The 22,768-nt window shown below is 38.9% G+C and overlaps 1 protein-coding gene and 1 long non-coding RNA gene across 3 annotated transcripts in view; one reads left to right on the top strand and one right to left on the bottom strand.

Moving 5' to 3' along the window:
• Positions 1-22,768, bottom strand: part of SKAP1 (src kinase associated phosphoprotein 1) — a 282,843-nt gene that overhangs the window by 206,786 nt on the left and 53,289 nt on the right. For both annotated transcript variants that reach the window (XM_082441766.1, XM_082441767.1), the window contains exon 3: positions 4,340-4,365. In XM_082441766.1, coding sequence (XP_082297892.1) covers positions 4,340-4,365 — 26 coding nt within the window. The remainder of the gene's footprint in view (positions 1-4,339; positions 4,366-22,768) is intronic.
• LOC309650460 lies at positions 8,859-12,032 on the top strand. Its single transcript, XR_014257583.1, has 2 exons — positions 8,859-8,928; positions 9,374-12,032. It is a non-coding gene; the product is annotated as an uncharacterized lncRNA (long non-coding RNA).

Here is a 22,768-nt window from a genome sequence, read left to right as displayed (position 1 = left end):
AGGTTCACACATTAGTTGATATGCCTTTTCAGTCTCTTTTCCTTTATAGTTAATGTGGCTTTATAATAACATTTTCTTTATTCACTTTGCACTATTTGCTTTTGCCAAGCTATAATTTTAGGTATCAATTTACTTTGACATGGGATATAGGCTTGCCATTTCAAAATAAGATTCTTAAGATTCACACAGTGGAAAGTTTTCATATTGAAATATACCAAATATTTTTCTCATAAACCCTTTACACCACCCATGCAGATACTCAAAGAATCTTCAAGCTGGCAAGAAATTTCACTGGCCCATATTTACCATTATCACAAATGTAATGTGAGTGACCATTGGACAGAAAAAAATACGATTTTGTTATATATATGTATAATATTCCCATGGTCTTTCTTAAATTTTTATTTAAATATTGTGTCATTTGTTTTAGACTCTGGGTCCATGGTGGGCAATTTTTCTAATACTCATGAAGATGTTTTATAGCAATAAATTTTAAATTGTAAACACTATGCCTTGCAATCGAAATTTTTTCTAACTAAAACTGTAGTATGCTCAATGCCATCAAGTGCTATTGTTATCATATCTAAAAAGGTAAAACTAATATTGTTGTTTAGAAATTCGACGAATATCATGTTTTGAATATCTGATTGCTGAAATGGTAAAAGTTCCATGGCAAAGATTCCAATGAATTTTCTTTGTAACTTTAAGTGAATTTAAGTAGAGAAAAAGTTCTCAAAGTAAGCAGGACTTGAATTATCAAAGGAATCTCAATCTTATTAAAAAATAAAAATAAAAAGCCTTTCCCATGTTTTACAATTGTACTTGAGCCCATTAAAAGAACTCTTTCATTTATGTTCCTTCTACATTAAAGTAATAAATTATTTGGATTATATATTTTTTTCCTGTTTCATTATTTTTAAATGAACTTCATTCAGGAAGTTGACAGTAGACCAATAAGACAATTTAGGTGAAAATGTGAGGGAAAGAATTACCAATAACACAACCATAAACAGAAACTACACCATGTCCAGGTACCGTGCTAGGGCTTAAACATATTACTACTAGTCCTCATGACAACCCTGCAATGAGACAGTAAAATACAGCAATGAAGATACTGGGCTCTGGAACTATTAATGAGCATGGAGTTTCTTATTGGGGTGATGAAAACGTTCTGAAATTAGATAATGGTGATGGTTGCACAACTCAGTGATCATACTAAAAACCACTGATGTACACTTATAAAGGGTGAATTTTTTGGCATGTGAATTATATCTCAATAAAGCTGTTATTTTTTCTAAAAAGAGTATATCCTATGAAGTCAGACTGACCAAGTTAGAATCCTTGAGGGGAATGGTCTTGAGCAATTCTCTTAACTACTCTATGCCTCAGTACCCACATCTATCAAATGGGTATATTAACAGTACCTATTTCATGGGCTGTTCTAAGGGTTAAATAAGATAATGCATGTAAAGGACTTAGCACAGTGTCTGGCACATCCTCATTTTATAGATAAGGTAGCCAGGGTTCATAGAAATGAAGCAACTTACTAAGTTCACATAACCTTTAGCTAAATGGTACAGGTGAGATCTGAGCCCAGGTCTATCAGGCCTCTATGTCCATGTTCTTTCTACCATGCCATGTTTCTTCTCCAGAACAGGGACAAAACTCTCCCTAATACTATTCAATGATCACTCCTCCATCACATTAAACCTGGGATTGAATGGAATGATGGATAAGAAACATTTTGCTGGAAATCCTTCTCTAGGTCTAGGCAGTCCCCTCTCCCAAGCATCTTTCTTTAAAGGTTACCTTTGCAGCACATTATGTCAACTCATCACTTATATAACCAGATGTTTAAATGTGTGCTAATAAAGAGATTTGGACCACCAGACTCTGGTCCAAATATCCTGAAGAACACAAATGTGTATTTTGGCAAATGAACAGAGTTAATAAAATTCATCCCATCATCTTCCCGCACAAGGATCCTGCCATAGATAAAAATGCTAGGAAAGTATGGGGCCACCATTTCTGTCCTTTCTCACTTCCTTCCCAATACTACCTAGTCTTCCAGGGCTCTTAAAATCCTTTTGCCATCTCTTTTCCTTCTTACATATTCCTATTCTTTTCATAATTCTAAATTGTCCTATAATACCTTATATAGACCTGCTACTGCTCCCACCCACCCTACATTTCAAAAGCGAACAATCTGCTAAGATCTGTTCAGAAGGGCAAGGTAAAAGATACTCCTTCCTCTTCTACCCCCAGAAAATGTCTTAGGGGGAGGAGCAAAGCTGGGGGCAAGACACATAAATATGGGTTTTACTATCTGATCTTTCCTAACATTTACTTCCAAATGAGCAAAGAATTTGCTACAGATATCCAATCATTGTCAAGAAGTAAATATAATTTTCTGCTCTAAATAAACTCTTTTCAATTGTCCCCTTGGCTGCTCTACCTCTGCTCTCTTTCTAAGAGAGAAAGACTGTGTAGAAGTTGCCCTATGATGGAAGATGACTACAATACCACTATTAAAAGAATTTGGTAAGATGTGTCCTTTGTCTTTTTAGCACCACACAGTCCCTTGTGTTAAGCTCCAAAATTATTTTCTCTTCTCAACACTTTACTACCACATCTCTGACACTAATTCTTCATTTCTCCTTTAGGTAAGTAATTCTACCTTCACAGTTCCAATCATTTCTGCCAGTTCACATGCATGTTCTGCCCCCTGTGGATTTTGGTTAACATCTGTTAAACACTGAACTATAGGGCCATTCCTTGAATAGCATATTTCACATTTTGCAAAGCAAACTGCTACATTATTACATATAATTCTCCATTCTCAATCTATGTTTTCAGCCATAAATGCTTTAGGACAGTGAGATATATAGTAACACCATATCACGTTATTTAAAATATTATAAATGCTATGACTTTAATTTACAATAGTTTAAAAGCTTTAAAAGTTTTTTTATTCCTTAAAATTTGCTTTTAAAGAAAACCTTATATAGATTTGAAAGTATGAGCTATGAAAATTTAAATTTTAATAAAATTCGTATCATTACTCACAGTTTGAATTTTTTAAGGTATTACTGCTCACTGAGACTGGATACACTGACAATGTTAAGAGAATAAAAAATGTTGGAGGACTTCCCTGATGGTGCAGTGGTTAAGAATCCACCTGCCAATGCAGAGGACACGGGTTCGAGCCCTGGTCTGGGAAGATCCCACATGCCGCGGAGCAGCCAAGCCTATGAGCCACAACTACTGAGCCCGCGTGCCACAACTACTGAAGCCCGCACGCCTAGAGCCTGTGCTCCGCAACAAGAGAAGCCACCGCAATGAGAAGCCCACACACCACAACAAAGACCTAACACAGCCAAAAATAAATATATTTAAAAAAAAGAAAAAAAATGTTGGAAAAGTTTACAATTGGTTAAAAAATGTTATAGAGCAAAATAGTTCATAAAGCTATTTTAGATTTTCAAGTTTAATCTAAAACTCTCTGTGATTTTCTGAGAAGATAAAAATCTCCCATTTATAACAAGTTGAGATAATTAATATTCAGAATGATGTTTCTGACATTCTCAACCAGTGTACTAAAAATAAAGAATGCATATACTTTAAAGACAACCCCTCAAACTGAATTCAGAAAAAAATTTCAATTTTGAACCTTTTAAAAATGTGCTCTATTCTTGTCTTTTTTTTTTCAATTTTGCACACAGCTGTCTGTTGTACTTTTTAGAATCATGCCAGATGCTGGGTTCATCCAGCAAAAGCAGGAAAACAATGGTTTGAAAGCAATTAGAAGCACTGAGGCTGCAGTGAGGCTCATATTAAAATGTGATAACACTGTTCTAGTGGGAATTTCAACACTACTCCATCTCTGACATTTTTCTGTTGCCAGACAGGCGGCCTGTGTAGAAAAGCACTGTGATCGAGGAGGTAACATACTGGAATTTATTTCTGGAGCAAATGAAGGATTAGCTGAGTTGGGGCCCTCCCAAGGCTTTTATTATGGACTCGGCCACCATTTTATTTGAATGCCAGTGGATCCTGTTGGCATCTAACTAAGCTCAAGGAATAAAAGCATTTTAAAGCTTTGGTCCTATAAAATAATCTAGCACTAATCCATTCAGCAGGCAGAAGCATCAGGGCCTCTTGTTGCTAAAAAGCAGGGCAGGGGGGCCCAGCAGCATGAAGGTTAATTAAACACTCCACTAACTTTCCTCAGAAATGGCTAATGCCACTCTATGGAGAAGCTTATTTAGAAGATGCAGAAGTAAACAATACCATCTACAAATTTTTAGTATGAAACCATAAACGGTCAGAGAGGACTCACCTTGGGGCTGAAAATTCCAAAAGTACCTGAAATAAAAAGAAAAAGAAAGGAGATAAGCCAAACTTGTATTTCTCAATCTTGGTTGGCATATGATAGCTATAGCACCCAGTCCAAAAAGCTTCCTAAATAGTCAGTAACTAGGCAAAGCCACTACCTACTCTAAGAAAAACCAAAGGGCTGTCCCTGAGATTTGAAAGATTCTTAAAGGCTTGAAAGGGACATTTAACTCGCTGTACCACCTTATGTAAGCTTGACTTGAGAGCTGGAAAGGTCCTAAAATGTTACCTAGTCGTGGTCCAGGGTTTCTCATAAGGAGCTCTGCAGGCTTTGAGCAGGAAAATTCCTCGTTGTGACAACCTGTCCTGTGTATTACAAGACAATCAGCATCTCTGGTCCTGGGCACCAAAAACAAGTGGCACCCACAGTTGTTATGACAACTAAAACACCCCCCCAACACATCCCCAAATACCTTCTAGCCTAAATTCTTAATTTTACAGGTGAAGCGTGACAACTGATTCAAGGTTATCTAATGTTTTAGTGTCCGAGCCAAGACTGGGGTTCTTCCAGTCCACTCTGTCATGCTATCTCCTCTTTTATTTTGGGAAATGATCGGCAAAACCGACAACCCTTAAAGTCTTAAACCAAATGAAATGGCAGTAGCATCAAGGATCGTTTTTAAGTCACTTATTTGAAATCTAAATTGCTTTCCCCCGACAGAAGCAATGCTATATACAGTGGCTACCCACAGAAGCCTATCGCACTTTGGATTCCATTTCCTCCCGCCTTCACAGGGACCTTACATTATTCTATATCGATTTTCTCTTGTATAAATTCAACCTCTTCTGCTCAGTGTGGCCCTTTCCATCAGCATTTATGCTCACAGAAAAATAAAGCAAACCTTCCCTCACCCCCTTCATATCCCTCAATCTGCTGTCCTCTTTCCCTTCACATCACCGTGAAATTTTCAAAAGTGTTGTCATAGTTTCTCCTTATTTCCTCACCTCCCACTCACTCCTCATCATACTCCAATCTTGCTTACAGTCACCACACATGAATTCTTGCTATGAACATAGTGACCTCTATGTCTCTAAATAGAAAGAAAATTTTTCTATCCTCATTTTGACTTCCCAGGGGTGTATATGTGTATAAAAGCATTTTTTCCTAAGGAGAGAGTCCACAGCTTTTATCAAATTCTTCAAAAGATTCATAATCCATAAAAGATTAGGAAAACGGTCATACGTTGGTGATAATGGTGTGTCTTCCAGTACATACATGACTGAAATAAGGTGTGGCTACTTTAGGGAGGAACACCAACCCAGTGAGCACCTAGGTTATTTCTTTATAAGATAAAAATTCAGAAAATGGAGAGGAAGGAGATATGCGGGGAGTGTGCTGCCGTAATCCAGAGATGAATTTGTGGGAAATAAGCAGAGTTGAGGAAGAGAAGGTGAAGAAACCTTGCGATTGACTCTTCTTGTTCCTATTCTTTCTCAGAACAGTTCTGGGCTAGCAATCAGGTAAAGGAATGTAAGATGCTTGGGTTAGAGGGCAGGGAAAGTTCAGAACAGCTTTGACATCTTCAGTGGAAAAGGGGAGAGGGGATAAGAAAAACATGGGTGGGAAATGTAAAGGTGCAACATCTGGGGGAAAGGGCATTCATGTTGACTTAAGGGCATATGTAAGTTGAAACTGTCTGTAACTTAAATAACGTTTATATTAGTATGATGGGTTAACCTCCACCTAGCAGACAGTGCCGCTTCCCACTGAACCTGGCCACTGTGAAAAGTTTTCCATAAAACTCTTGTCTGTAAAACACAGCTAATCAAGCAAATTATCAAAGGGGTGAGCAATTTTCCATCTTCTGTTCCTATGTTTCCATCTTCTTTCAAGGCATTGCCTTGGCCCCTGATTCCAATCATTACCCAAACTCTAATTCAATATAAATAGAAATCAGGGTGTTAGCGTGTGCAAATTGTGTGTGTGCACTCCTCTTTCCAAAATGTTAATGATGGCAACAGAAAGAACTTTGCTAACAAATGTTATTTTCATTTATTGACCCAGAAAAAAAACTTAGCCATGCCCTGGAAGTTAAAGGGCCAACTCATGGCAAATTGTTAAATAGATAAAATGTTACTAATGATCTCTGTCTCTTCTTTTATCTGCTCCCCCCATAATCCCCACTCCAACTCACACACATATTTTCAGTTCCCTTCTCTACCTACTGTAAAGTGTCCTGGCTTCCTGGTTTCTCTTGTTAGTTAAGAAGATGTTATATGTTCACATATACTAAGTATTGCTTCTCCCAATAGTAGTTATATCTTAAGAAGGCTGATTACGGAGAAAGAATTAAATTTAACAGATAAATTAAATTTAATCCAATAAAGTGGCAGGTCTATCTAGTTGACGTTAAATAGCAGAATCTGCTTTATTCTTGATGACACTGTAATTAAATATTTCTGTCAATAAAAATCATATGTAGAACTTGATGTGGAATGACATGAAATGGAATGTTAGTTCCCTTCTTCCTCAAGAGGTATAAAACTATCCTGATAACCTACCTCTTTTCCCTCTCTTCTTATTTTAACTATTAATTATGTAACAACCCTAAAGAAAGTCTGTTTGCGCGGGCGCGCGCACACACACACACACACACACACACACACACACACACACACATCCCTCTATCCCACAGATCACAGAGGATACTTCTAAAAAGCAAGGCCAAAAGGTGAGCAATCTCACCCCTCACTGGAGAGTGCCATGTATTATTCTCTGCTGGACACATTTGAGGTCTTGATCTTGTCTTGTTAAATATATCCTATGGATGGCCTCCATCACATTCTCTGGAAAGATGATTCCACACTAGAGAATTCTACACTCTTTAGGAGGCATTAGTCAAATCCTGCCAACATCTTCTAATTCTTATCCTTCACTCTGAAAACAATTATGCCTTAACCAGAGACTCCAACAAGTCTGAAACTAGAAATTTTAAACCAAAATACAAAGACCACAATAGAAGTATATAGAAGAAAAAGCATGCAAACACACACAGAGTTGTGTTTATCCTAAAAGCCTCTAAGAATTTCCTATCAGGGCTGAGCAGATAGATGAACAAACACTTCTTTAATCTTCTCTTTGAAGCTTCAGCTTCAATATGAAAGGGAAGCTATCACTCCTCTGCAATATCCATACTCAGCATCACCAGGTCCATGCAAATGATATTTGGAACTTGAAAAAGATGAGTACAGAATGAGCAGAGAGTAAATGCTGCAACCATATTGATGATGATGATCTTCACATTCAGTCAAAATAAATCCATCTTAACTTGTGCCTCCAAAAATGAAAATGGAAGAATAAGATTTCACAGCGTTTAGTCTACGGCACAGAATAAAGTCTTGAAAATTTAGGGTTACGTTACATGCAAAACAAAATTTGCTATTTGTGTTTTTTTTAATTAAAGAGGTTTTAATTGAACTTTAGTTTAAGGAAAAGTGCAGCAAATATAAAATGAACCCACAGTATTGAGGGAGTTTTGATGAACAGCTGCAGCTGTAGCAGCAGTAGTAATAGTATGATAATAATAATGCTAAGATTTTTGAAACATATTGTTGGACACTGTTTTAAGCACTTCTCTTATATTAACTCGCTTCCTCCACACTCTAACCCTATTATTATGACCATTTTATAAATGAGGAAACCAAGGCCTCAAGAGGTGAGATAACTTGCCCATGGTTTCACAGCTAGTAATCAAGGCAGACGAGTTTCTAATCCTAGGAACTAGTTGCAGAACAGGCACTCTAATAAGAAATTAAGTTTTGGGACTTCCCTGGCGGTCCAGTAGTTAAGACTCTGCGCTTCCACTGCAGCGGGGTGCGGGTTCATCCCTGGTCGGGGAACTAAGATCCCATGTGCCATGCGGCACAGCCAAAAAAATAAAAAATAAAAAAATTTTTTTAAAAAGAGGAAAGTTTTGAAAATACAATCTAACTTAAAAGCACTCAGCAAAATGAATTCTTTCTCTAAAGACATTTTATTACTGTAACAGAATTCAGTCACTCAGTCAACAAATATTTATTGAATGTCTTCTATATGCTTTGCTCTGGTGCCATGGATGAAATGGTGACTGAAATAGATATGGTCCATCTCAGATTATACTTCAGTATCTTTCAAATTGCAATCTTACTGTTCTAGTTTGCCACTCAAGATTCACAGAATATAAGATTTCTCCTAAAAATGAGGCTACTGACTTTTTTTTGTTGTTGTTACATGTGTTTAATCTCCTCCTCCACCACTTTAAATTTATTTATTTATTTATTTATTTATGGGTGTGTTGGGTCTTCGTTTCTGTGCGAGGGCTTTCTCTAGTTGTGGTAAGTGGGGGCCACTCTTCATCGCGGTGCACGGGCCTCTCACTATCGCGGCCTCTCTTGTTGCGGAGCACAGGCTCCAGACGCGCAGGCTCAGTAATTGTGGCTCACGGACCCAGTTGCTCCGCGGCATGTGGGATCTTCCCAGACCAGGGCTCGAACCCGTGTCCCCTGCATTAGCAGGCAGACTCTCAACCACTGCGCTACCAGGGAAGCCCCGAGGCTATTGACTTTTTTTTGTTTGTTTGTTTTTTGTTTTTTTACAAACAAACAGAGGAAGCTAAGACAGTATGTTTTATATTGCTAGTTCTTCTGTTTATTTTATTTTTTTTTTATGAACTCTAGAGTCAGCCAGAATTGACTTTTTTTTTTTTAATTTTAATTATTTATTTATTTTACTTATGGCTGTGTTGGGTCTTCGTTTCTGTGCAAGGGCTTTCTCTAGTTGCGGCAAGCGGGGCCACTCTTCATCGCGGTGCGTGGGCCTCTCACTATCGCGGCCTCTCTTGTTGCGGGGCACAGGCTCCAGACGCGCAGGCTCAGCAATTGTGGCTCACGGGCCTAGTCGCTCCGTGGCATGTGGGATCTTCCCAGACCAGGGCTCGAACCCGTGTCCTCTGCATTAGCAGGCAGATTCTCAACCACTGCACCACCAGGGAAGCCCGAGGCTATTGACTTTTAATCATTAGTTTGGGGTTTGAGGGTGGGTGTCAAATTCTTGACCATGGAGCTAATCAATAAACATGGTTATTGAGATTAAAATACTCAGAGCTTTGCCCACTCAGTTAGCTAATTAGATAGATCCTGGTGAAATAGGTAAGACAACTGTAACTATCCTCATGTTACTGGAAATATCTAAGAAGGAAAGATAATTCCATTTCCAAATTATAGTAAAACAATGTATTCAGCAAGTAAGATATGCTAGGTATTGTGCTAAGTATACGTTTTACATGTATTATTTTATTTAATCTTCATCATAATCCTATGAGGTCAGTACTATTATTATCCCCATTTTACAGATGAGGAAACTAAGACTCAGGAATGTCAAACAAATTGACCAGGATCATGTAGCTATTAAGTGGCAGAACCAAGATCTGTATCCAGGACTGCTTGGTTCCAGAGCCCAAGCTCTTAAATTTCATATTAACTGCATTTCTATTGGCTGTAATATAGAAAACAAATCTAGTATTAAGAGAAGGTATAATTGTTTTGTCAGACAGCCTAGTATCAGGGAGTAATCAGTTCAGAGGTCTTTAATTTGGAGTCAACTATGGACTCAACTATTTGCGCTTGAGGAGATTCATGAACTCCCTAAAATTACGGGTGAAAAGTAATATGTGTTTTCTTTTCTCTTGAAAAAGAGTCAATAAACTTCATTAGATTTCCAAAAATGTGACTAACTCTCTGCCTCCAAAATGATAAGACCCTCTGGGTTAGATGCATAGGATTATAATGGCATTATAAACCTAGCTATGCAGAAAGGCCAACATCTGTAATGTTATAAATCTAGAACATCTAGATGAAAATTTTTTGCAACTAAAGCATTAAAAGTGTTATTTTACCTGTGACTTACAGAAATTTAAAACCTATCATACATTCCCTGTCTTGGTAAACCACCTGCTAAAAAAAATCAAATCTCTTCTTGATGACTTACAGATATCCACATTTGAACTTCAGTTTTTTGTACAAAAACAGCGGTGTCTTCTAAATGGATAGGCTATCTGCAATACTCAGTGTCCAGAGACCTCTATTTCCCTCTTGACCATCTCTGTTCTCTGGTAATGGCTGTCTCCAAACAGACTGCAAAGACTAAAACTGAAGTGTTATCCTGGCATTAGAAATGGAATTTTAGAATTCAAATAGACACCTGGGCTTTAACAGCAAGTTAATAAGGCTAGGAAAACCCTTGTAATTGACCTTGAGCAGTGAGCCACATGGTAGAGACTGATTTATGCCCAAGGAAATGACTTTTCTGAACAATACTAATAGTCTGTACACTGGATATTTCCTATAACCTCTTCTCTCACTTGGGAAGATTCACTTGATTTCTAATTCTCTTTCTCCTACTAGTGTTCCATCTCTTACCTTGCAGAAGGAATGGGCAAGGGGCAAAGGGTAATAGGGCATGACACTCAAGAACAGAAATGGGAAAAGAGCACCATCTGGTGGAAATCTCTGGTGGAGGCATCAGAGGACTGGGACCCAGGGGTGGGATACCAGCCTTAGAAACAGTTGGGCAAGAATGGGAAGGTCCCTGGGAGTGGTGCCGCCTGTAGTCCCTGTTCCTTCAATTCATCAGAAGTACAAGACCTAGTGTCTGCCTACAGGAAGCTTACAATCTAGTCCAAAATATGAGATACTTACATATGAAGAGATGTCAATCTAAGATAGTAAATAACAAATACTATGGTAACAACAGACAATAAGCACATAATTCAAGTAATAGAAGGACCTGTCATAAGAAAGTCCTAGGTTCTAAGTTAGTAAATAACAAATACTATGGTAACAACAGACAATAAGCACATAACTCAAGTAATAGAAGGACCTGTCATAAGAAAGTCCTGGGTTCTTTGGGGGGAGCTAATATTTCTGTGATCTTGAGTCTATATCCACAAATTTTAGAAACCCCAGAAGACAGCTCCACAAAGTTCTCTTACAAGACACAATGGTCTCAATTAAACTTTTATTAAAAAATAAACAAGCAACATTATCTGATTTGACAGTATTACCCATGACTAAAACAAAATTTTTTTAGAAGTCCATTCCCAGACAATAAAAAAGAAATAATATAAAGTAAACTAATTCAATAAAACCCTATTCACCACTAGAGTCTTCTATAACACTATCACTACATGAAATCCCTGCTATGTCAATCCAACATCCACTCTGGATATTAAAAGTAAGAAATCTAGGAGCTAAATGATTATGCCCTTTCACTGAGACACTGAAACCTACATTCTAATATTTCTTCCCCTGTGTTCTAGCGTTAACACTGCAAATTGTGGTTGTTATGATTATGCAATCCCCATACACCCTACATGTAATAGACAACCAAGTATAACTTAATGAACTATTACAGAAAAATGCTAGCCAGCTATGTTGTGGCAAAATAAAAGACCCTAAATGTCAGGTCAGAGTTGACGTTTCTTTCTCTTTGTGCAAATAAAAGGGAGCAACTGAGGGGTGAGTTGGTTTGCTTGTTTTTAAGGATAGGGTATAATGTCCACGGTGATCATATCCAGCAGAAATGTGTAGCCTGGATGGGAGAGAGCGAAGAAGGGAAGCAGTTTAGGAAGCTGCTGGAGAGCAAAAGAAGGGACAAGAGATTTGATAACAGACGTGGAGGCAGGTTGGGAATGAAGAGTCAGGAGGAAAGTCAGAGATGTCTTTTGGTTCCAAACTTGTGTATTGAGAGAAAACAAGGCAGAACTCACATACAAAGAAATCTAGCTGATTATCATATTTTAATCTGTACTATCTTTAGCTCTTGCCCTGCCATTTTTGTCACCGTTGATACTTAGAACTAATTTGTTTTCTCGTTTGTTGGTTTTATTAATTTTTATTGGAGTATGGTTGCTTTACAATGTTGTGTTAGCCTCCACTGCACAACAAAATGAATCAGCCACACACACACAGATCTCCCCTCCCTTTTGGACTTCCCTCCCATGTAGGTTACCACAGTGCATTAGGTAGAGTTCCCTGTGCTATACGGTATGTACCCATCAGTTGTCTATTTTATACATAGTATCAATAATGTATATGTGTCAATCCCAGTCTCCGGATTCCTCCCACCCCACCCCTTTCCCCCTTGGTATCCATACATTTGTTCTCTATGTCTGTGTCTCTATTTCTGCTTTGTAAATAAGATCACCTCTACCATTTTTCTAGATTCCACATATATGCGTTATTATATGATACTTAGTTTTTCTTTCTGACTTACTTCACTCTGTATGACAATCTGTTGGTCCATCCACGTCTCTACAAATGACCCAATTTCATTCCAGAACCTAACTTGTTTTATTTTTTGTTTGCTTCAGGTTAATAGCTACCCTTAGACCACTGAGACTCTTAGTTATCTGATTGGTGAATAACTGATAACTGTATGACTCTGTGACTGAGGACCATATACTCATTGAATTTTACAGCCAGAAGGACATCGAAGGTCATTTAACCCGGCCCCTCACTTTACAGATGAGAAAAACGAAGCATGGAGAGGTTATCTGATTGCACCATAAGAGTTTAAAAATCCACATTGTGGAGCTATCACAGTTTATCTTGTGCAGAATCAGGAACAGGTTCAAAAACATGATATTCATTTGAAAATTCCTTTGATATTTTTCTTGTTATGAACATGGTCACTTTATTCACCTGAGAGCAAATGTTACACAAAATTTTTAAGCTGGACTAGTTCCTAGGGCTCCTCCAGGCAGTGTGGATTTGTGAACATTAACATGTCAACATACCCTTTATATCTCAAGTTATGAATACTCTCAAACAGTAATAAATCTCCACTATTTGCCAGACACTCTGTGAGGAACTAAGAGGACAGAAAGCCTAAACTGTGGGCCAGTTTGGCTGGAATTATGCAAAATTGTGCAAAAGTGGTGTGACTGACCCAAAACACACACAAGGTAAAAATTGGGGCCAGAAGAACCCAGGTCTGGCTAATTCCAGAACCCATCTTACTGCCTAGAGATGAAAGTTGCTGGGGGTGGATCTGGGATTGGATATTGGAAGATGGCTGGTGGGGGGGAGCGGGGGGAGAAGGGTCACAGAGAGGCCAGGCCCAGGATGCAGAGGGAGGCCAGGCAGAGGGGCCAGGCCCATCAGAGCAGGTGGCAGAGGCCCAAAGCAGACATGTTTGAGGAGGGAGCAGGTCAGGATTCTGAGTGGGTTCCAACCTGAAAGTTTTTGTTTTATCTTGTGAAACAGGCTATGATGTCAAGCAAGAGTGAGAGGGGATATGATAAGGTAAAGACAGCTGAAGATTTGAGGGGGAAGAATACTGAGGAAAATTGGAAAGGTTGCTGATATGGGGCATGTGAAATAACTGCCAGGCATCATTAAGGGGTGAGCTGAGGTTGGAGACTAAGATTTACTGTGGCTGCAGTCCAATTGTGTAATTTTTCTCCAGCACTGATTATCTGCCCAGGTATAAGATCAGAAAAAGTGGACAGTTGAATTGATCCAAGGTTAGAATTTTTCTAGGCTTGTAGGATGAAAGGACAAGAGAGTAAGAGTAGACTGGAGGGGCACACCATGGAGCTCGGGCTGGCCAGGGAAGAAACCAAAGGCCAAAGACTTGACTATAACGTCTGTACACATTAAATACTTTTAACAATCAATTAAAATATTCAAAAACCGGAGATACCATTATTCTACTCTTCTCTCTCAGGACTGTTCTTTGTCCCAAAAGTCCCGAACCTCTCCTATCTCATGTTCCCTGTTTCAATGGCTGACAACTCCATCTACCCAACTGAAACTTAGGAATCATCCTTTACCTCTTTCTCTATTCTATGTACATCCCATAATTCACAAAGACCCGGAGATTCTACTCCCTTCATATATTTTTAATCTATCTCCTCTCCCTCTCTACGGGCATTGAATTCACTCAAGTCCTCAAAATGCCTCATCCAGATCAATACAACCATGTCCCAAGTGGTCTACCTGCCACCTTGGCCCTCTCTGGCCCATTCCCCCCAGTGCTGATGGAGAAAGAAGTGCAGTGACCGTGAAGAGCAAAGTCTCTGCAGGCAAGTCTGGGTTGGAGTCCCAGCATCTTCATCTTCTAGCTGTGAGACTGTATCTACAGCCTCAGTTTCCTCATCTTTAAAATATAAATAATAACCATACCTGTCTCATATGGTTCTTGGGAGGATTAACTGAGATGATACACACAAAGAACTGAGCATTAGGCCTGGCACCTGGCAGCCTTCAATAAATATCAACTGTTATGTCATTATTCTAACAACCTAACAACACGCAAGCCAAGTCTTAACATTCCCCTGCGTGAAATCCTTCAGTGGCTTACCCCAGCCTGGTCCTCCCCTGCTCTGCTCACACTCCTCCTCTTACATGTCGCAGCTCTCTCTGCTGGCACACTTTCCCCTTCAGGCCCCTTCCTCTCCTAGTGAACCCTTGATGGGCCTCCAAGGCCCAGCTCAGTCTCCTGTGTTAGGTGCTCCCCCAGCACGTATGTGCACTCCCCTCAGCAGCGTCTGTGTACCGCACCGCAGGCTTCTTGTCTCTCTATGTCACTGAGCCCTCAAGGGGCAGTAGCACAGGGCTTGCTAAATAAGTGAGCAAAGGTGAGAAGCAGAAGGGCTGTCTGAGTTCAGCATGAGTAGAGCACAGAGTACATTTCAGGGAGGGGTGGAGACAAGGTTGGAGAGGCAGGCAGAAGGCAAGGCTCTCTAAGCAATGCTATGGAGTGTGGATTTTATCCCAAATAAGATAGGGAGAGGTACCCTCCTTTTCCTCTAAATTATTCACACAAAGGTAAGAGGGGGAAAAAAGAAATCAAAGGAAGGGAAGAAAAGGAAGAAGAGAAAGATAAAAATAAGTAAACTTCGTTAAACTAAAACCTTCATCCAAATGAAGAATTTTTCTCCCCAAAGCCTGGCTTCAAAGGCTAACTACAAAATGACCGGCAAAAGTATACTTCGAAAGATACAACCGAACACACATCACAGTGGCAAGAATCCAATATATAAATACAATCAATTTGTTTCCTCATTAAAAGCTTTCATGAAGAAAATGATTTAATACAAATGCTAAAGCTACTGACACAGATTAATTGAAAAATAACAACAGAATTCTAATTAAAGACATAATATTATTTCACTCATTCACACTGCACCAAAATTTGAATAAGTATATAAAAACAGAATCTAGAAAGCAGGCTTCTACTGGTAACCACTCTAAGAGCTACAATGCATTACTGAAGTTAAAAAAAAACTCCTATCCTTAAGTGTACACTTTCTTCCAGTTAAGAACTGAGATGTACACAAAAATTCAGAAATCATTTTAAAATTATTTCACAGTTTTGCCCTCAACTTGACATTTTTCTAATTGTACAAGATTCTATACTAAAATATCACTTTCCCATTTATTTCTTTGTACAGTACTTACAGCAGTCATAGTTAAACCCTTACATAAGGTATCCAATTATCCAAATCATAAAGTAGGGAAGTGATTTAGATCTAAAGGCTAATGACTATGTGACCAGTTCTACTGCTGTATCAATACAGGTCAGGGGTCACCAGCAGTTCAACCACAACAACTAGTCAATCCCAGGACAGTGGTTCTGTCCCACTTCAAGGGATTCTCCAGCATCAGAAATGTCTCCAGATGTTGCCAGGCCACAGGGAAGCACTTAAGACAGTGGGCAAACATCAGGACAAGGAAAGGACCAAGACTATTTGTTCTGACCATATCTCCATCCCTCATCCTAGAAGCTAATTAGGTTGAAATGTTGTCAGCTACTGGCTGGCCCTAAACCCTGCTGATAAGATTTTCCTGTCAGTCATCCCAGTCATATTGGGAGACCCTCCTTACCACCCAAACCAACAGCCTACTCACACTTCCCAGTCAAATCCTTCTTCCTTTGTTCCCCTGTTAAAATTCAGTTTAAAACCAAAGTAGCTACTTACTATACAAAAATAGTGTCCTCTAATAAAGATTTTTACACATATTTGTCTGATTTTAAGAATCTTCTGGAACCCTAATTGAAACACGGATTCCCCAGTGTTCACACTAAATTAGCATGTCCAGGGTAGTGACCTAGAAGTCTGTATTTTTAACAAGATCCCCAGATAATTCACATGATGGGGCAAGTCTGTAGAACACTATAAAGGATATGGGTATTTTATAAATGGTTTCCTGTTAAGGGAATTATAGACAGGCAGCCCTCAGTTCAAGTATAGACTGTATTCCAAAATTCATTTCCAGTTGTTTGGACCTTGAAATGCATTTTCCTAAAGAAACAAAGTAAATGATAGTGTTAAGTTTTCTGGATATGCTTTAAAAAAAACGATTAAATCTTGTTAATAAATCTGAGATATAGTAAATACAATCTTTAATTTACAAACCAGTCACATTTCAAAAGTTGAAGCATAAAGTCAGCCACTTAGAACGTATTTTCCCATTGACATAAATTTCTGAAAAGTGGTTAGATTATCTGGTTATCCATAAAAGCTTATGGAGCTCATAATAAACCAAAGGCAGCTATGGAATGAAGGATATAAATATGAGCTCAAAGCAAGAGATACTGGGAAGAAAGAAAGATCTGTCTTCCTTTGCTGGGCATAGAGAATAAACATAGGCAACCTATGACATTCTTATCCTCTCTCCCTTTGCAACCATCTCCTGTCTCCCAGTGGCCTCAGCCCAGGTACCCAGGACCCACATGATTATCTAAAATTCCCTATTAAAGAATCAGCTTACCCATGCCTGTCCCATGATTTACTCTTCTCAGTTATGTACCTCTTCTCCCCAAATCCAGTTAAAACTCCCATTTTCATGAGTTGGTTCCATCCTATCTCTCGTTACTCCCTTATACCTAACAAACTGAATTACCCTTTGGTTCCCAAACATGGCTAAACTTTTATCTCCTCGGTTTCTTTGCACATGCTATTTTTGTGTACGATATATCTGACCAAAAATCCATCCCTTTCAAACCCAAAGCCAAGACATGATGCCATCTCATCCATGAAGGTTTCTCATAGCCCACCAACCAGAAGTAATTTCTTTTTCTGGGATCTCACAGTACAATCTGTGGGCACCTCTTCTAAAGTGTTAGCCACAATATATCTTGAACTGTAGCTATTTCTGCATACTTTTATATCTTTCCCATTGGGTTGTAAATTTCTTGGGAATATTTTTTGGGTATCTACAAGGTAACATGCCTTGTATTAGGCACTTTTTTAATGCATAACAACAATCCTACAAGGTGGGTGTATTGCATAATAACTCAGTTTATCCTGCTCAAAAATAATTTCCAGGAGGACTGGAAACTGTCATATTCACCACAAAAATGCTTTGCACACAGTGGATGCTGAATAAACATTTGTTGAATGAATGAAGTAGCATTATTCACTTGTTATGAAGAAATCGAGCCTCAGTAAGAGTGCTGGCCAAACAATCATACTGCCTGGGCTCAAATCCCAATTCCAAAACCTAACAGCTGTATAACCTTGAGCAAGTTGATTACCTCTCTGAACCTCAGTTTTCTTATCTGCTAAAATGGGAATTATTATAGTATTCATCTCTCACCTGCTGTGAGGATTAAATGAGATAATGTGTGTAAAGCCCTTTGACACTGGGCCTGGCACAGGATAATTGGGTGATGAATGTTAGCTGTGACTGCTATTCTTCAGTTGCAGAGGCAAGAGCCTCTAAAGCCCTCATTCTTTCTGAGGAAAAGGATCCTCTGTTCACTTTATAACACTCAGTGTACCTAGCACTGTGAATTGCCCATAACAGAGGTTCAACAAACTTAATTTCCTCAGCACAATCATCTAAGCCAAAAGTTAGAAGGAAATCATTAAATAGGGCTAGTGCACCTGAATGTACAATCAAAAACCCTTTAACCCTCCAGGTGAATTTATATTTTAAAAGAGGACTATGAGCCCAAATGAATCTCTAAATGGTGAAACTCCAGGTATGTAACAAATTGAAACCAAACATTTCAGACTGTCTAGAGAAGACACCCGTGGGCAGTGGGCTCCGTGCTGGCTCTGTTCATGAGTCTGGCCACTCATTGGTCCAAGGACTTCTTGAAAAACAGGGATATATCTTCCGTGACACTGTCTTGATCACCTGGCATTATGCCCAGCAAAGAGTATACAAATAGCCAATACATATTTGTTAAGTAAATTAACTGCTTCCGGTTTGTAATCCTCACCCTGCTCTTAGTTAATTCTATTTCTCTTCACGACCAACGTGAAAATCCATCATGGTGACTGATGTTTTGAGAAGGAGGAAGTGAATGGTTTACTCAAGCACCATCACTTTGGAAAGCTAGTCCCACAAATACAAATGTTTTACTAAATAGTCACAGAGTGTAGATAATCCTGTGTCAGTTCAGTGCAGCTCAGAAAGATAATATTTAAGAAATGGAAGTTGTTCCTAGTTAGTGATACCTCATCTAATGAAGACCTTGAGAATGACCTTCCTTTATTTAAAAAAAACATATTCTAGAAAAATCATCATAAATTACTCAAAGGACTGCTGTATTTCATATTGCTCAAAAATAATTTTACTTTCGTGTGTGTGTGTGTGTGTGTGTGTGTGTGTGTTTAGGCACAGAGTAAAAACACTCCAAATACAGCTGTTTATTTGCATAGAAGTGACCCAAGGCTACAGTTAAAGCCTAATTTCCTCCTTCCACATCTCTTTTCTCTGCAATGCCAACTCCTTTCCCACCTGGAAACAAATACTCTTTGGCTCTTAAATCCCTGCCTCTTTTTAAAAGAGGAAAGGCTCTGATATCAGTGACTTAGGATTAAATACACATTCACTGTAGAGAGTTGAAAAATACAAGTAAATAAAAAGGAGAAATTAAAAATCACTCAAACTCTACTTTCCAGAAATTACTATCATTAACATTTTGGAGTAATTTTTCAGGCATTTTTTTGAAAAAAAAATATATATACACAACCAATTTTTTCACTTACAGTATATCTTATCATTCTACATCGATACATCTTCTATAGCATAAATGATTAAATTATCTTCTTTTTTTATGTTTGCCCTTTCAACAGAATGGAGGAGCAGAATAAACTGGAACAGGGAGAAACTTGAAGCAGAGAACCAGAAAAGAGAATTTTGCAGAGCTCTGAGTAAGACTTTATGAGGGCTAAAGTTTAGCCAGTGACAAAGGGAATAGAAAGGAGAAGACAGATTTAGGATGAAGAATCGATAGGCTTGTTGATGGTTTGGGGAGTGAAGAGAGAGGAGGCAAGAATGACTTCCAGGATTCTGCCTTGGGGGCCAGGACCTAGTGAAAGCAGAAATAGACTTTAGGGGTGAGAAGAATATAAAATAATGAGTTCAGTTCTGGACACTCCATCAGTTAGGATTCTTCTGGCTACAAGTAACAGAAAACCTCACTGGCAGAGGCTTAAATAAGTAGTTCATTTTTCCTTCAAAACAAAATGTCTGGAGACAAGTGATTCCATGGTTGATGCAGGGGCCCAACAATGGCATGAAGGACCTAGGCCCTTCCCTTATTTCTGCTCTAACACCTTAGAGCACAGTAATGTCTTAGGTGGCTACTGCATTTCAATGTGTTTTTTTTTTTTTTGGTCTCCCAAGCATAAGACTGTCCTGTGAGAGGCTATCAGAAGTTTTCTCCTTATATTTCTTTGGCCAAAACTATATCTTATGTAATCCCTAGACCAACCACTGGCAAAGCAGAATGGCTTTCAGATCATGAGTCATCCCTGGGCTGGTGGGGTTCTGTTGTCCAGGAAGAATGGAGGGTGGCTGCTGGGTAGGCATCCAGCAGGGTCTGCCCCAGCTTTGTGAAGTTTAGGATATCAATAAGACACCCAAAAGGAGCTGTCCAATATGCTGTATGGTGCCTTGGTGAGAGAAGTGCAGTTGAGCTGTAGAATTAGGAGTCATCCACGTACAGGGGAAGTTGTAGAGTTAGGGATATGCATGTAACTGCCTACAGTGAATGTGGTGAGAAAAGAGGGAAGCCTGAGAGACAGCAGTGAAGAGGGCAGCGTAGAAAAACAAGCTCAAGCCAGAGCCTAAAATCAGAGTATAAATGCAAGGAAGAAGGAAAACCAGGAGAGACTATTATCATGGGGACAAACGGAGGGAGAGATATTTTGTTTGCTTTTATTGTTTTTATTTGCTTGTTTGTTTTTACTTTTTGAGGAAAAGGAAGCTATCAATAGTGTCATATGCTGCAGAGAGACCAAATAAGACGAAGATCGAACAGCGTCACCTGGATGTAGCAATTAGCAAGTTACTGGTACTTTGTCAAGAATAACATGATAGGAGCAGAGACTAGATTATAGGGGACTGAAGAGCGGCCAGAGAAGAAGAAACCAGAAATGGCTAGTCTAGGCTTCTATTTCAAGAAGTGTGTCTGTAAAAAAAGAGATACAGGACAGTAGCTAGAGAGGGAATCACTGTGTAGGATGTAATGTTTTTCTTAATATTAGGAGAGATTTGAGCATATTTATCTGATGGATGGAGAGATGTAATCGGGAGACAAAAGCTAAATTTGAGAAAGAGAAGGTGTCTGGGGGGCAGTGGTAATAGTGGAGTGAAGATGACAACTGTGAGTCATAGCCTCAGTCCTCAGATAGTGTGAGGGAAGACTCCGAACTCAAACAGATAGTGTGAGGGAAGACTCTGAACTCACAAGATGACAGAGAATTGTAAAGCCATGTAGACAAATCTCAAAAGGGAAGAGGTTTGGGATAAGATTGTAGAGTAAAAGTCTAGAAGTGACAGCAAGGAGCTTGAAGGATGCCAACAGCACTTCTGGAAAATGAGCAAGTTCTACCTAAAATGACTGCAAGCAAAACAATGTCCTGAAGAAGAACCATGCTTTACTTGGGCAGGGATGGAGAAAAGAGGTTGAGGATATCATGGAATTTGATTATAAGAGAACATGGATTCTAGGAAACACAGGGGAAAGGATTAGAAGAGAAGTCCTCAGGAAAGATGAGATGGTGGAGACAAGGAAGTGCAAAGCTTTATAGGAAGGATGATGACCAAAGGCAGAGGGCTTTCGATGGATCACGGCTGGAATGACTGGTGCCCATGCTCCAACAGAACTCCAATACATGATCAGCAGCCTTGTAACCTTATACCACAGACTGTTAGAGACATGTTATCACATGAGACGTTTGAAGAGATGGACACCGTCTTTACAAATGGCTGTGTATCCCCTAATGCTCAATAAAAAGAAAGCATCCTATTTCTGGAAAAGAATATGTGAGGTTGGCTACTGAACAGTAACTTTCATAATATAGAGGGTCTCTTGTTCTAGTGTTTAGCCTAGGACTGGAGAACATATTTATAACAGTTTTCCCCCATGCATTCAACTCACGTTATTGAGCTCATATCACATACCAGTAGCATTACAGACCTTTTTTTTTTTTTTAAAAATGAACATCCATGCCTTTAAGGAGTTATAATCTCCAGAAATATGTATTCTGAGTTTTAAGAAATTGAATTTAAAATGAACTTAAAAGTGGTAAGTGGTAGAGCAGTGCTTCTCAAATGTTTATGTGCATACAAATAATCTTGGGATCTTAGTAAAATGCAGATTCTGATCCAGTGGGTCTGATTCAGTGGAGCCTGAGATTCTACACTTCTAACAGCTTTCCGGGTGATGTTGATGTTGGTGGTCCATGGGCCACTCCTGGAGTATCAAGAAGCTAAGACTCTAGCAAAGAAGATTTCTTGCTTTACGTTTTCCATTTACACGGACCTATAAAGTCCTAAGAATTTTTCCTCTTTTTTTTCCTTGCTAACTCTCTTATCCATTCTTTTTTTTTTTTCCTAATAAAAAAGGGGGTTAGGGTAGAAAACCTTACAAAAAGCTTTTTCTTCTAAGCAACTATTAGCTACACACACTGTTTTCATGAACGTGCCAAACATCTATCTCCTGATTAAATACTTTTGCGGAACCTCTACTATTTCAAACAGGGCACCTAGATATTCAGTAAAAGAATAAAGAGACTGGGAGCAGCAATTAATTCTAGTTATGCCATATGGCAGTATAGAACACTGGCTGGAACCTGAAAACTCAATTTCACAAGTCTTACTTATTCTGAATTTTAATCATTATAGGATCAGCAAACATATGCCTACCAACCTGCTCCATTTACACAAAATTCTAAAGAATAATCACACTGCACGCTCAAAAATGATTGGTTTTTCCCAAATGGACTTAAAATTTCTCTCCTACCGGATTCTCAAAATAAAGTAGCTGCTGACAGCTCCAGTTTAATCTCCCTGTTAAATAAAATCTTCAAACAGTACTTTGAACGAATAGCATTGCTTGCTTTCTTACCATTTTCATTGTCAGCTC

This window comes from Balaenoptera physalus (genome assembly GCF_965194825.1).
Source record: "Balaenoptera physalus genome assembly, chromosome: 20".
Taxonomy (NCBI): domain Eukaryota; kingdom Metazoa; phylum Chordata; class Mammalia; order Artiodactyla; family Balaenopteridae; genus Balaenoptera; species Balaenoptera physalus.
Note: the sequence above shows the minus strand (reverse complement) of the source record. Positions and strands in the feature narration are given on the sequence as shown.